The sequence below is a fragment of the Trachypithecus francoisi genome, unplaced genomic scaffold (genome assembly GCF_009764315.1).
Source record: "Trachypithecus francoisi isolate TF-2019V2 unplaced genomic scaffold, Tfra_2.0 Lachesis_group0, whole genome shotgun sequence".
Taxonomy (NCBI): domain Eukaryota; kingdom Metazoa; phylum Chordata; class Mammalia; order Primates; family Cercopithecidae; genus Trachypithecus; species Trachypithecus francoisi.
In genome coordinates, this window is record NW_022681453.1 from 67,098,268 (window position 1) to 67,114,124 (window position 15,857).

Genomic DNA, 15,857 nt, shown 5'->3' on the forward strand with positions numbered 1-15,857 from the left:
CATGCTGTTTTGGTTACTGTAGCCTTGTAGTATAGTTTGAAGTCAGGTAGTGTGATGCCTCCAGCTTTGTTCTTTTGACTTAGGATTGTCTTGGCAATGTGGGCTCTTTTTTGGTTCCATATGAACTTTAAAGCAGTCTTTTCCAATTCTGTGAAGAAACTCATTGGTAGCTTGATGGGGATGGCATTGAATCTATAAATTACCTTGGGCAGTATGGCCATTTTCACGATATTGATTCTTCCTATCCATGAGCATGGTATGCTCTTCCATTTGTTTGTGTCCTCTTTTATTTCACTGAGCAGTGGTTTGTAGTTCTCCTTGAAGAGGTCCTTTACATCCTTTGCAAGTTGGATTCCTAGGTATTTTATTCTCTTTGAAGCAATTGTGAATGGAAGTTCATTCACGATTTGGCTTTCTGTTTGTCTGTTACTGGTGTATAAGAATGCTTGTGATTTTTGCACATTAATTTTGTATCCTGAGACTTTGCTGAAGTTAAATGTTAGACCTAATACCATAAAAACCCTAGAAGAAAACCTAGGTAATACCATTCAGGACATAGGCATGGGCAAGGACTTCATGTCTAAAACACCAAAAGCAATGGCAACAAAAGCAAAAATTGACAAATGGGATCTCATTAAACTAAAGAGCTTCTGCACAGCAAAAGAAACTACCATCAGAGTGAACAGGCAACCTACAGAATGGGAGAAAATTTTTGCAATCTACTCATCTGACAAAGGGCTAATATCCAGAACCTACAAAGAACTCAAACAAATTTACAAGAAAAAAACAAACAACCCCATCAAAAAGTGGGCAAAGGATATGAACAGACATTTCTCAAAAGAAGACATTCATACAGCCAACAGACACATGAAAAAATGCTCATCGTCACTCGCCATCAGAGAAATGCAAATCAAAACCACAATGAGATCCCATCTCACACCAGTTAGAATGGCAATCATTAAAAAAAAAAAAAAAAGTCAGGAAACAACAGGTGCTGGAGAGGTTGTGGAGAAATAGGGACACTTTTACAATCATTAAAAAGTCAGGAAACAACAAGTGCTAGAGAGGATGTGGAGAAATAGGGACACTTTTACACTGTTGGTGGGATTGTAAACTAGTTCAACCATTATGGAAAACAGTATGGCAATTTCTCAAGGATCTAGAACTAGAAGTACCATATGACCCAGCCATCCCATTACTGGGTATATACCCAAAGGATTATAAATCATGCTGCTATAAAGACACATGCACACGTATGTTTATTGTGGCACTATTCACAATAGCAAAGACTTGGAATCAACCCAAATGTCCATCAGTGACAGACTGGATTAAGAAAATGTGGCACATATACACCATGGAATACTATGCAGTCATAAAAAAGGATGAGATTGTGTCCTTTGTAGGGACATGGATGCAGCTGGAAACCATCATTCTCAGCAAACTATCGCAAGAACAGAAAACCAAACACTGCATGTTCTCACTCATAGGTGGGAACTGAACAATGAGATCACTTGGACTCGGGAAGGGAACATCACACACCGGGGGCTATCATGGGGAGGAAGGAGGGGGGAAGGATTGCACTGGGAGTTATAACTGATGTAAATGATGAGTTGATGGGTGCTAACAAGTTGATGGGTGCAGTACACCAACATGGCACAAGTATACATATGTAAAAAACCTGTACATTATGCACATGTACCCTAGAACTTAAAGTATAATAATAATAAAAAAAATCTAAGTATCAGTGATGAGTAAAGAATATTTGTGTCCTTAGTGATTACAACATCAGAAAACATTTATTATGATATATGATAAAGTTTTACAGTTATATATACATGAAAGTAGACTGCTGCTCTAAGTTAATAGAATCTAATATAGTCAGAGAGAGGAGGAAAATATGAAATTAAAAGGGAACATATATTTAACACGTTCTCTAAATTAAAATACACAAAAATAAATTGTATCAAACATCAGTCACAAAGAAATAGAAAAGAGAAATTTAAGGAATACATTTATATATTCATTTATATAAATAGATTTAGGAATAAATCTAACAAAAGATCTTCTAGACTTCAATATTAAAAATTACAGAATTTGACTGAAAGAAATTGAAGAAGATCTAAATAAATGGAAACATACCATGCTTATGATTTGGAAAGCTCATATTATAAAGATGTCAACATTTCTCAAAACATTCTACAGTTCTAAAATGAAATTCCAGCAGGTTTTGTGAGTATAGAAATTGACAAGTTGACTTTTTAAAGTCAACTTGGAAGTGCAAAGAGCTAAGGATAGCAAAGTCAATCTTAAAGAATAATGGTGTAGGATTGAATTACCCAATCTAAGACCTGTTTTAAAGCTATAGTTGTTATATCAGAGTGGAATTGACAAAGATACATAGAGCAACCAATGAACACAGAGTTCAGAAAATGACTCACACACATACTGTTTATAACAAAGATGATGCTGCAATACAATATAGGAAATGATGATCATTTCAATAAATAAACACCATTTGAATATCCACATCCCCCAAATTATTTTGACCCTTATTTTACAACATACACAAAAATAATTTCTATATAGATTGCCTATCTAAATGTTCAAGTAAAAAAAAAAGTCTTTAGAGGAAAACATAAGAGAACATCTTTATGACTGTGGAGTAAGTCAGCATTTCTTTTTTTTCTTTTTCTTTTCTTTTCTTTTCTTTTTCTGAGACAGAGTCTCTGCTCTGTCGCCCAGGCTGGAATGCAGTGGCACGATCTCACTGCAACCTCCACCTCCCGGGTTCAAGCGGTTCTTTCTCCTGCCTCAGCCTCCTGAGTGTCAGGCCTCTGGGCCCAAGCCAAGCCATCGCATCCCCTGTGGCTTGCGTGTATAAGCCCAGATGGCCTGAAGTAACTGAAGAATCACAAAAGAAGTGAAAATGCCCTGCCCCACCTTAACTGATGACATTCCACCACAAAAGAAGTGAAAATGGCTGGACCTGGCCTTAAGCGATGACATTATCTTGTGCCTGGCTCATCCTGGCTCAAAAAGCTCCCCCACTGAGCACCCTGTGACTCCCACTCCTGCCCGCCAGAGAACCCCCCTTTGACTGGAATTTTCCTTTACCTACCCAAATCCTATAAAACGGCCCCACCCTTATCTCCCTTCGCTGACTCTCTTCGGACTCAGCCCGCCTGCATCTAGGTGAAATAAACAGCCATGTTGCTCACACAAAGCCTGTTTGGTGGTCTCTTCACGTGGACGCGCATGGCACTGAGTAGCTGGGATTACAGGCATGCACCACCACGCCCGGCTAATTTTTATATTTTTAGTAGAGACAGGGTTTCAACACGTTGGTCAGGCTAGTCTTGAACTCCTGACCTCATGATCCGCCTACTTTGGCCTCCCAAAGTGCTGGGATTACAGGCGTGAGCCAGCACACCTGGTCAGCATTTCTTTAAAAAGATATAAAATATGGTAATCATAAAAGAAAAAAATTATATGTTGGACAATATTAAAATTAAGAACTTTTGTTGTTCAAATTGTCAAAAGACAATTTACAGAGAAGAAGAAAATATTTGTGTTACCTATATCTGTCAAAGGAGTTGTGTCCAGATTATATTAGTAACTGCAGAAATCAATAACAAAACGATTAATAAGTAAATGGAAAAATATTCAAAAGGTCTGAACAGCCGACGTGGTGGCTCATGCCTGTAATCTCAGCAGTTTGGGAGGCTGAGAAGGGTGGATCACCTGAGCATGGTGAAACCCCGTCTCTACTGAAAATACAAAAAATTAGCTGGGTGTGGTGGCGGGTGCCTGTAATCCCAGCTACTTGAGAGACTGAGGCAAGATAATTGCTTGAACCTGGGAGGTGGAGGTTGCAGTGAGTTGAGATCACACCACTGCACTCCAGCCTGGGCGATAGAGCAAGACTCTGTCTCAAAAGAAAAAAAAAAAAAGATTTGAACAGATATTTTACAAAAAGAATACCCACATAGCCAATAAATGTGTGAACAGGTTATCAACTGTATGGAGGTAAATATAGTTCATTTAGCTAGTCCTATATTGATGCATACTCAGGTTTAGTCTTGGGAAAGGAAAATATCTTGGGCCCCTTCAAGCTGGGAATCACTCAGGGCAAATCTGCCTCCCAGTCTATTCAGTCATCCCTCTGCTCACAGAGACAGATGATGCAGATTCTGATTGCCTCCTTTGGAAAGACGTACCAGAAACTCAAATGCAACCATCTGTCTCACCTTCCTGTGACCTGGAAGCGCCCAGTGGGGGCCTTTGCTTTGAGTTGTCTCCACCTTTCTGGAAGGAACTAATGTATTTCTTACATATATTGATTGGTGTCTCATATCTCCCTAAAATGTAAAAAACCAAGCTACGCCCCAACCACCTTGGGCAAAAGTCGTCAGAACTTCCTGAGGCTGGGTCACCGGCTAGTCCTCAGTCTTGGTAAAATAAACTTTCCAAATTAACTGAGACTGCCGGGCCTGTAATCCCAGTGCTTTGGGAGGCTGAGGCGGGAGGATCACTCGAGGTCAGCAGTTTGAGACCAACTTGACCAACATGGTGAAACCCCATCTCTACTAAAAATACGAAAACTAGTCAGGCGTGGTGGCCGGCGCCTGTAATCCCAACTACTCTGGAGGCTGAGGCAGGAGAATAGCTTGAACTCGGGAGGTGGAGCTTGCAGTGAGCCGAGACCCCACCTTTGCATTCCAGCCTGGGCAACAAGAGCAAAACTCCGTCTCAAATAAATACATAAATAAATTAATTAATTAACTGAGACCTGTCTCAAATTTTCAGTGTTCACAGTCTTTTTCTATCATAAGTAATACTGAAATAATAACATTGCACAGAAGTTAAATATATCTGTAGGATAAATTTCCAGAAGTGAGACTGCCGAGCCAAAATATATGCTTTTATAATTTTTGGAACTGCCTATTCATTTTCTTTGCCCATTTTTCTAGAGTTGTTTGTCCCCTTCTTGTAAATTTGTAACATCAATTTAAACATTATTGATATTAATGTTCTGCCATCCTCTATATTGCAATATTTTTCCTATTGATTTTATTTATGGACTTTTAAAATTAAATGTAACTTGAAGTAAAATGCACAAATTTTAAGTGTACGGCTCTGTTAATTTTTATATGTGTATAACTCACACAAGCACTACCTAGATAATGTTAAAAAAAATTTCTAGCACTTCAATGCTGAAAGTACTTCAGAGATAATATCACAGCCTCCCTTCTGCCTCCCAGTCAAACCTTCCTCCGTTAAGGTCACTGTTCTACAAAATGGTACTCTGAATAGCCAATGACTGAACAGATATCATGTCCAAACCACTTTGATCCAATAAGACTGTGTCCTTTGCTAATGGATCTGTATGTGTAAGGGAATACATTCAAAGAACATGTTATTTTCAAATCTTCCCTAGTTCTATTTTTCACCAGGCCTTTTTGTGTATACTACGCACATGCCTCAGGGTTGGTCAGGAGTGTGTGAATAGCTTAGGCCTTCACTGATTTCTGCTGCACATGTATCCAGTCTCAGCTGGAAACATGATTGCCCCAACTAGGATTACAGCCTCAGGGCAGTAGGACCAATAAGCTCTTGGCCTTCTCTCCCTAGTCAGCATCCTGGAAGTCACTTTCACTTAAAATGTTTCTGGGCATGAGTGTCAACTATCCCTTCAAATTGAGTGAGTTTCCTTCAGGAGACAGAGAAGGTGCCAGTCCTGAAAATATTAGATAGTTATCAATCTTTTTATAATATATTTTATTATACTTTTTTCCATTCTTGAGTTCTTAATTTTGAGTCATCTCTTAATAACTTAGGAAATTACTACAATAATTATTATAGGAATGCGATATGAATAATAGAACTCCTGAATTCTTATATGTCTAAGAATACCTTCTTACCAAACTATGATGATATCTGATGAATACATAATTCATAAGTCACATTAATACCCTTGCACAGATGCAGCTTTATTACCTTTAGAGTTTAGTCTTATAGAATAATTCAAAGTCCTTTGATTTTTGTTCTTTTGTAGCCAACTTACTTTTTCTGCTTGCATGCTTACATTACCATCAGTTTAATCAAACCATTCAGTACAGATCAAACCAAAAGTGTATATGTTTAAATCATGTCAGGGTCATCAGTTATTTCTGGCAGAGAACCTTTTATCTGAGAACTTATCTAATCCACTAGCTCCCTACATTTTGGTATCAGAAAACACATCAAATAAGGAGATACAAAAGCACAGGAGATATTATTTCATTCCTCTCTCTCTGAGGTACTTATACATACCCTTGAGTGGTATAAAGAATGATATACTAGGTATTCAATCCATAAAAAATGGTCTTTAAGAATGTTTCACTTATGAGGGAAAAAATAAGGAGGGGAAATGATGTACTGAACATGTACTGTTTAACTTGCTGGAAGTTTGAAAACATACTGCATGTTATATAGCCAGCTTGATCAGCTCATATCACCATGTACTCATTTTTGGTAGTGTTAACACCAAAAAGAAAACTCAGCATAACAACTTTCAGTAAAAACTATTATAATTACTATATTAAAATAAGCATTTTACGAGCTTCTTTGAATTATGAGCTTGCTTATTAATTATGAGTTAAGTAATAAATAACAGTTGTAGTTATTTAGTTATGTACTTAAGGCTAAGTATTGATAAATAATAGAAATAAAAATGAAGACAGATTAATTAAAGTTGGTCTAGAAAGAGAAAAGGAGAAAGCAAGGTTAAAATAAAAACTTATAAATTAAAAAACAAAAACTATATAAATTCCAGAGGTAAGAAGTTGAATTTAAAATTTTTTCATAATTGACAAAACTTGGAAGCAACCAACATGTCCTTCAGTAGTTGAGTTGATAAATAAACTGTGATACATTCAGACAATAGAAGAGGATTCAAACTTAAAAAAAACTGCGCTATCAAACCATGAAAGACATGGAGGAAACTTAAATGCATATCATTAAGTGAAAGAAACTAATTTGAAAAGGCTATATTCTGTATGATTCCAACTACATGACATTCTGGAAAATGCAAAACTATGGAGACAACAAGATTAGTAGTTGCTGGGAGTTAGAGGGAAAGGATGAATGAATAGGCAGAGCACAATATTTTTAGGGCAGTGATACTATTCTGAATGTTACCAAAATGATGGATACACATTTGTCAAAAATCCATAGAATGTACAACATCAAGACTAAACCCTAATGTAAACTATGGACTGTGTAATAATGATCTATCAATGTAGGTTCATCTATTTTAACAAATGTGCCACTCTAGTGTGGGATATTGATAATGGGGAGAGAAGAAATAAGACCTTCTCAACTTTGCTATGAACCTAAAACTTCAACTTTGCTATGAACCTAAAACTGCTCTAAAATACAAAGTTGAGGAGGGGCGGAGCAAGATGGCCGAATAGGAACAGCTCCAGTCTCCAACTCCCAGCGCGAGTAACACAGAAGACCGGTGATTTCTGCATTTTCAACTGAGGTACTGGGGTCATCTCTCTAGGGAGTGCCGGACAATCGGTGCTGGTCAGCTGCTGCAGCCTGACCAGCGTGAGCTGAAGCAGGGCGAGGCATCGCCTCACCTGGAAGCGCAAGGGGGAAGGAAATCCGTTTTCCTAGCCAGGGGAACTGAGACACATAACACCTGGAAAATCGCGTAACTCCCACCCCAATACTGCGCTTTAAGGAAACAGGCACACCAGGAGAATATATCCCACACCTGGCCGGGAGGGTCCCACGCCCACGGAGCCTCCCTCACTGCTAACACAGCCGTCTGCGGCGATCTATCGCAAGGCAGCAGCGAGGCTGGGGGAGGGGCGCCCGCCATTGCTGAGGCTTAAGTAGGTAAACAAAGCCGCTGGGAAGCTCGAACTGGGTGGAGCTCACAGCAGCTCAAGGAAACCTGCCTGTCTCTGTAGACTCCACCTCTGGGGACAGCCCACAGCTGAGGTCCAATAGGGAAAGCAGCGGGGGCCGGTGCAGAGGCGAACGACTCTGTCTGACAGCTTTGGGGAGAGCCGTGGATCTCCCAACGCGGAGGTTGAGATCCGAGAACGGACAGACTGCCTGCTCAGGTGGGTCCCTGACCCCTGAGTAGCCTAGCTGGGAGACATCCCCCACTAGGGGCAGTCTGACACCCCACACCTCACAGGGTGGAGTCATCCCTGAGAGGAAACTTCCAAAGGAAGAATCAGACAGGTACACTCGCTGCTCAGCAATATTCTATCTTTGGCAACCTCTGCTGCTGATACCCAGGCAAACAGGGTCTGGAGTGGACCTCAAGCAATCTCCAACAGACCAACAGACAGTCCTTCTGACTGTCAGATGGAAAACTATCAAACAGGAAGGACACCTATACCAAAACCCCATCAGTACGTCACCATCATCAAAGACCAGAGACAGATAAAACCACAAAGATGGGGAAAAAGCAGGGCAGAAAAGCTGGAAATTCAAAAAATAAGAGCGCATCTCCCCCTGCAAAGGAGCGCAGCCCATCGCCAGCAACGGATCAAAGCTGGTCAGAGAATGACTTTGACGAGATGAGAGAAGAAGGCTTCAGTCCATCAAACTTCTCAGAGCTAAAGGAGGAATTACGTACCCAGCGCAAAGAAACTAAAAATCTTGAAAAAAAGTGGAAGAATTGACAGCTAGACTAATTAATGCAGAGAAGATCATAAACGAAATGACAGAGATGAAAACCATGACACGAGAAATACGTGACAAATGCACAAGCTTCAGTAACCGACTCGATCAACTGGAAGAAAGAGTATCAGCGATTGAGGATCAAATGAATGAAATGAAGCGAGAAGAGAAACCAAAAGAAAAAAGAAGAAAAAGAAATGAACAAAGCCTGCAAGAAGTATGGGATTATGTAAAAAGACCAAATCTACGTCTGATTGGGGTGCCTGAAAGTGAGGGGGAAAATGGAACCAAGTTGGAAAACACTCTTCAGGATATCATCCAGGAGAACTTCCCCAACCTAGTAGGGCAGGCCAACATTCAAATTCAGGAAATACAGAGAACGCCACAAAGATACTCCTCCAGAAGAGCAACTCCAAGACACATAATTGCCAGATTCACCAAAGTTGAAATGAAGGAAAAAATCTTAAGGGCAGCCAGAGAGAAAGGTCGGGTTACCCACAAAGGGAAGCCCATCAGACTAACAGCAGATCTCTCGGCAGAAACTCTACAAGCCAGAAGAGAGTGGGGGCCAATATTCAACGTTCTTAAAGAAAAGAATTTTCAACCCAGAATTTCATATCCAGCCAAACTAAGTTTCATCAGTGAAGGAGAAATAAAATCCTTTACAGATAAGCAAATGCTTAGAGATTTTGTCACCACCAGGCCTGCCTTACAAGAGACCCTGAAGGAAGCCCTAAACATGGAAAGGAACAACCGGTACCAGCCATTGCAAAAACATGCCAAAATGTAAAGACCATCGAGGCTAGGAAGAAACTGCATCAACTAATGAGCAAAATAACCAGTTAATATCATAATGACAGGATCAAGTTCACACATAACAATATTAACCTTAAATGTAAATGGACTAAATGCTCCAATTAAAAGACACAGACTGGCAAACTGGATAAAGAGTCAAGACCCATCAGTCTGCTGTATTCAGGAGACCCATCTCACATGCAGAGACATACATAGGCTCAAAATAAAGGGATGGAGAAAGACCTACCAAGCAAATGGAGAACAAAAAAAAGCAGGGGTTGCAATCCTAGTCTCTGATAAAACAGACTTTAAACCATCAAAGATCAAAAGAGACAAAGAAGGCCATTACATAATGGTAAAGGGATCAATTCAACAGGAAGAGCTAACTCTCCTAAATATATATGCACCCAATACAGGAGCACCCAGATTCATAAAGCAAGTCCTTAGAGACCTACAAAGAGACTTAGACTCCCATACAATAATAATGGGAGATTTCAACACTCCACTGTCAACATTAGACAGATCAACGAGACAGAAAGTTAACAAGGATATCCAGGAATTGAACTCATCTCTGCACCAAGCGGACCTAATAGACATCTATAGAACTCTCCACCCCAAATCAACAGAATATACATTCTTCTCAGCACCACATCGCACTTATTCCAAAATTGACCACATAATTGGAAGTAAAGCACTCCTCAGCAAATGTACAAGAACAGAAATATAACAAACTGTCTCTCAGACCACAGTGCAATCAAACTAGAACTCAGGACTAAGAAACTCAATCAAAACCGCTCATCTACATGGAAACTGAACAACCTGCTCCTGAATGACTACTGGGTACATAACGAAATGAAAGCAGAAATAAAGATGTTCTTTGAAACCAATGAGAACAAAGATACAACATACCAGAATCTCTGGGACACATTTAAAGCAGTGTGTAGAGGGAAATTTATAGCACTAAATGCCCACAAGAGAAAGCAGGAAAGATCTAAAATTGACACTTTAACATCACAATTAAAAGAACTAGAGAGGCAAGAGCAAACACATTCAAAAGCTAGCAGAAGGCAAGAAATAACTAAGATCAGAGCAGAACTGAAGGAGATAGAGTCACAAAAAACCCTCCAAAAAATCAATGAATCCAGGAGTTGGTTTTTTGAAAAGATCAACAAAATTGACAGACCGCTAGCAAGACTAATAAAGAAGAAAAGAGAGAGGAATCAAATAGACGCAATAAAAAATGATAAAGGGGATATCACCACCGACCCCACAGAAATACAAACAATCATCAGAGAATACTATAAATGCCTCTACGCAAATCGACTAGAAAATCTAGAAGAAATGGATAATTTCCTGGACACTTACACTCTCCCAAGACTGAACCAGGAAGAAGTTGAATCCCTGAATAGACCAATAACAGGCTCTGAAATTGAGGCAACAATTAATAGCCTACCCACGAAAAAAAGTCCAGGACCAGATGGATTCACAGCTGAATTCTACCAGAGGTACAAGGAGGAGCTGGTACCATTCCTTCTGAAACTATTCCAATCAATAGAAAAAGAGGGAATCCTCCCTAACTCATTTTATGAGGCCAACATCATCCTGATACCAAAGCCTGGCAGAGACACAACAAAAAAAGAGAATTTTAGACCAATATCCCTGATGAACATCGATGCAAAAATTCTCAATAAAATACTGGCAAACCGGATTCAGCAGCACATCAAAAAGCTTATCCACCATGATCAAGTGGGCTTCATCCCTGGGATGCAAGGCTGGTTCAACATTCGCAAATCAATAAACGTAATCCAGCATATAAACAGAACCAAAGACAAGAACCACATGATTATCTCAATAGATGCAGAAAAGGCTTTTGACAAAATTCAACAGCCCTTTATGCTAAAAACGCTCAATAAATTCGGTATTGATGGAACGTACCTCAAAATAATAAGAGCTATTTACGACAAACCCACAGCTAATATCATACTGAATGGGCAAAAACTGGAAAAATTCCCTTTGAAAACTGGCACAAGACAGGGATGCCCTCTCTCACCACTCCTATTCAACATAGTGTTGGAAGTTCTGGCTAGGGCAATCAGGCAAGAGAAAGAAATCAAGGGTATCCAGTTAGGAAAAGAAGAAGTCAAATTGTCCCTGTTTGCAGATGACATGATTGTATATTTAGAAAAACCCATCGTCTCAGCCCAAAATCTCCTTAAGCTGATAAGCAACTTCAGCAAAGTCTCAGGATACAAAATTAATGTGCAAAAATCACAAGCATTCTTATACACCAGTAACAGACAAGCAGAGAGCCAAGTCAGGAATGAACTTCCATTCACAATTGCTTCAAAGAGAATAAAATACCTAGGAATCCAGCTTACAAGGGATGTAAAGGACCTCTTCAAGGAGAACTACAAACCACTGCTCAGTGAAATCAAAGAGGACACAAACAAATGGAAGAACATACCATGCTCATGGATAGGAAGAATCAATATCGTGAAAATGGCCATACTGCCCAAGGTGATTTATAGATTCAATGCCATCCCCATCAAGCTACCAATGAGTTTCTTCACAGAATTGGAAAAAACTGCTTTAAAGTTCATATGGAACCAAAAAAGAGCCCGCATTGCCAAGACAATCCTAGGTCAAAAGGACAAAGCTGGAGGCGTCACGCTACCTGACTTCAAACTATACTACAAGGCTACAGTAACCAAAACAGCATGGTACTGGTACCACAACAGAGAAATAGACCAGTGGAACAGAACAGAGTCCTCAGAAATAATACCACACATCTACAGCCATCTGATCTTTGACAAACCTGAGAAAAACAAGAATGGGGAAAGGATTCCCTATTTAATAAATGGTGCTGGGAAAATTGGCTAGCCACAAGTAGAAAGCTGAAACTGGATCCTTTCCTTACCCCTTATACGAAAATTAATTCAAGATGGATTAGAGACTTAAATGTTAGACCTAATACCATAAAAACCCTAGAAGAAAATCTAGGTAGTACCATTCAGGACATAGGCATGGGCAAGGACTTCATGTCTAAAACACCAAAAGCAACGGCAGCAAAAGCCAAAATTGACAAATGGGATCTCATTAAACTAAAGAGCTTTTGCACAGCAAAAGAAACTACCATCAGAGTGAACAGGCAACCTACAGAATGGGAGAAAATTTTTGCAACCTACTCATCTGACAAAGGGCTAATATCCAGAATCTACAAAGAACTCAAACAAATATACAAGAAAAAAACAAACAACCCCATCAAAAAGTGGGCAAAGGATATGAACAGACATTTCTCAAAAGAAGACATCCATACAGCCAACAGACACATGAAAAAATGCTCATCATCACTCGCCATCAGAGAAATGCAAATCAAAACCACAATGAGATACCATCTCACACCAGTTAGAATGGCAATCATTAAGAAGTCAGGAAACAATAGATGTTGGAGAGGATGTGGAGAAATAGGAACACTTTTACACTGTTGGTGGGATTGTAAACTAGTTCAACCATTATGGAAAACAGTATGGCGATTCCTCAAGGATCTAGAACTAGATGTACCATATGACCCAGCCATCCCACTACTGGGTATATACCCAAAGGATTATAAATTACTCTACTACAAAGACACATGCACACGTATGTTTATTGCGGCACTATTCACAATAGCAAAGACTTGGAATCAACCCAAATGTCCATCTGTGACAGACTGGATTAAGAAAATGTGGCACATATACACCATGGAATACTATGCAGCCATCAAAAAGGATGAGTTTGCGTCCTTTGTAGGGACATGGATGCAGCTGGAAACCATCATTCTTAGCAAACTATCACAAGAAGAGAAACCAAACACCGCATGTTCTCACTCATAGGTGGGAACTGAACAATGAGATCACTTGGACTCGGGAAGGGGAACATCACACACTGGGGCCTATCATGGGGAGGGGGGAGGAGGGAGGGATTGCATTGGGGAGTTATACATGATATAAACGTTATGCACATGTACCTAGAACTTAAAGTATAATAAAAAATAAAAATAAATAAATAAAAATAAAAAAAATAAAAAATAAAAAAATAAAAATAAAAATAAAATAAAATACAAAGTTATACATATAAAAATTACATATGTATATATAAATATACATATATAAACTTTATATAAATAAATTATATAATATATAATTTTATATATGTATAACTTTATATTTATATTTATTTACATATATAAATAAATTGTCTAAAAAACAAATAAATAACATCAACTGAAATTTCTGAATCAAATTTAATTTCTTTTCTCATCAAAAGTTAAGACATTTCCCTCAGTCTTAGGAATTTTTATTGTTAATACAAAATAAATTATACATGCTGTATAAATTTTTATTTATAGCTAAATATTTCTTCAGTCATCACTGTCACTTCCTGATTCACTCAGCTGCAAATCATTTCCTAAAATGAAAAAGAAATAACAAAACTGTAGTAATTAAATATTTAATATTTATTTTTGCATAACATAAATTTTACACAAAATATAGCCCCCAAGCATGATTCTGTTTAGCTAGCATTTTGCTTATTCTGTAATTCAGTGACACAATTAGTAACTCAAATAATTAATACTGTGTGTAAAGAAAAAATATACCACCAAACTTCAGCACAGTTTTAGTATTTCCTGGCATCTATTTTAGTCTTCTTTTACATATCCCCATCACTCTTTTTTTTATATCACTGATTTAATTAAATCAGGAAATGAGAAAAGTATAGTTTAGAAGATCAGACTATATCATTTTGAAGAGTGAAATTTTTTTTTTTTACTTAAAATGGAGTCAAAATCATTAAATAATACATGTCAAGGATAACTCACCATTGATTCCTTTTGTAATTCATCTATGTACTTACTGTCCTGGAGCTTACAGTCCAGTGGGGGAGACAGACAGTAAATAAATAAACAAATATATAATATAATGCCAAGTAGGGATGAGTGTTACGGAAAAATGAAAATGGGTACGGAGATTGCAGTCGCAGGTGCTATTTTAGATAGGGTAGTTTTGAAGGTCTTTTTGAGGGCTGACATTTGAACAGAGATTCAAATATAGGAAGAAAGTCATAAAAAATGGAGAGCGTGGAGGTGAAGTGACCAGGCTAAAAGAAGAGAAGTGCAAATGCCCCAAGGCAGGAGCATACTTGTTGCATTCTCTGACTTGCAAGAAGGCCACTGTGGGTGGAATGGAATGAATAAGGAAGATAACAGCAGTAAATGAGGTCAGAAACATATCCAGAAGGTCATGGTAAAAACTTTGGATTTTGTTTGAAAATGTAATGAGAATTCATGAGAAAATTTTAAGCAGGCAACTAACTTAAAACCGGTTGTAGATCAGTAAATATGCCATAATGGTGTGGAAGAAACACAGAAACAAGAGAGCAGTTGTAAGTCTAATGCAGTCTCTCATGTAAGAAATAATGTTGGCTTTGACTCAGGTAGTCCAGGGGAGGTGACCCTAAGTGGTCATATTCATAATATACTTTGAAGATAGAGTTTATAGGACTAATTAAAACATTGAATTTAGGGTACAAGAGAAAGAAGTGAAGAATGACCCCAAGGTTTCTGTTCTGAACAACTGGATAAATCATTTACTGAGTTATCATTTACTGAGATGAGAAACACCAGAGGAACATGGTTGTAGAAGAAAAATCACAAGTTCAATCTTCATGTGGTAAATCTGAGATACCTAGTAAATACCCAAATATATTTGGTACTGGCACTTGGATATACAAGTCTGGAGCTAAAGGTAGAGGCTGGAGCTGGAAATAAAGATTTGAGAATCATTGATCATACAGTTTTATCTGAAGCAAAGGGACTGAATGAAATCACTTAGGTAGTAAATTACAGTGGTTAAAAAAATTCTTGTATTTTTTAACTAATCCATAATCAAAAAAGCTGGCATGTTTTGAAATCAATACCTAATTTAAGAAGAATAGTTTTTAGGCCACGTATAAGTTATAAGATGTCTCAGTCTTTTGCATGAACTCCAGAACTGATAACATCATTTGATAAAGAAATCTGCTAGACCGGGCGCACAGTGGCTCACGCCTGTAATCCCAGCACTTTGGGAGGCAAAGGCAGGTGGATCATGAGGTCAAGAGATTGAGACCATCCTGGCCAACATGGTGAAACCCCATCTCTACTAAAAATACAAAATTAGCTGGGCATGGTGGCGCATGCCTGTAGTCCTAGCTACTCGGGAGGCTGAGGCAGGAGAATCACTTGAACCTGGGAGGCGGAGGTTGCAGTAAGCCAAGATCGTGCCACTGTACTCCAGCCTGGTGACAGAGTGAAACTCCATCTCAAAATAAATAAATAAATAAATAAGACAATCTGCTAA

At 38.6% G+C, this 15,857-nt stretch overlaps 1 protein-coding gene across 2 annotated transcripts in view; it reads right to left on the bottom strand.

The window, feature by feature from the left end:
• Positions 1–13,743: 13,743 nt before the first annotated feature.
• The window catches only part of EAF2 (ELL associated factor 2), a 52,370-nt gene continuing 50,256 nt past the window's right edge, over positions 13,744–15,857 (bottom strand). For both annotated transcript variants that reach the window (XM_033211063.1, XM_033211062.1), the window contains one exon: positions 13,744–13,926. In XM_033211063.1, the coding sequence (XP_033066954.1) occupies positions 13,880–13,926 (47 nt within the window). In that variant the 3' untranslated portion in view covers positions 13,744–13,879. The remainder of the gene's footprint in view (positions 13,927–15,857) is intronic.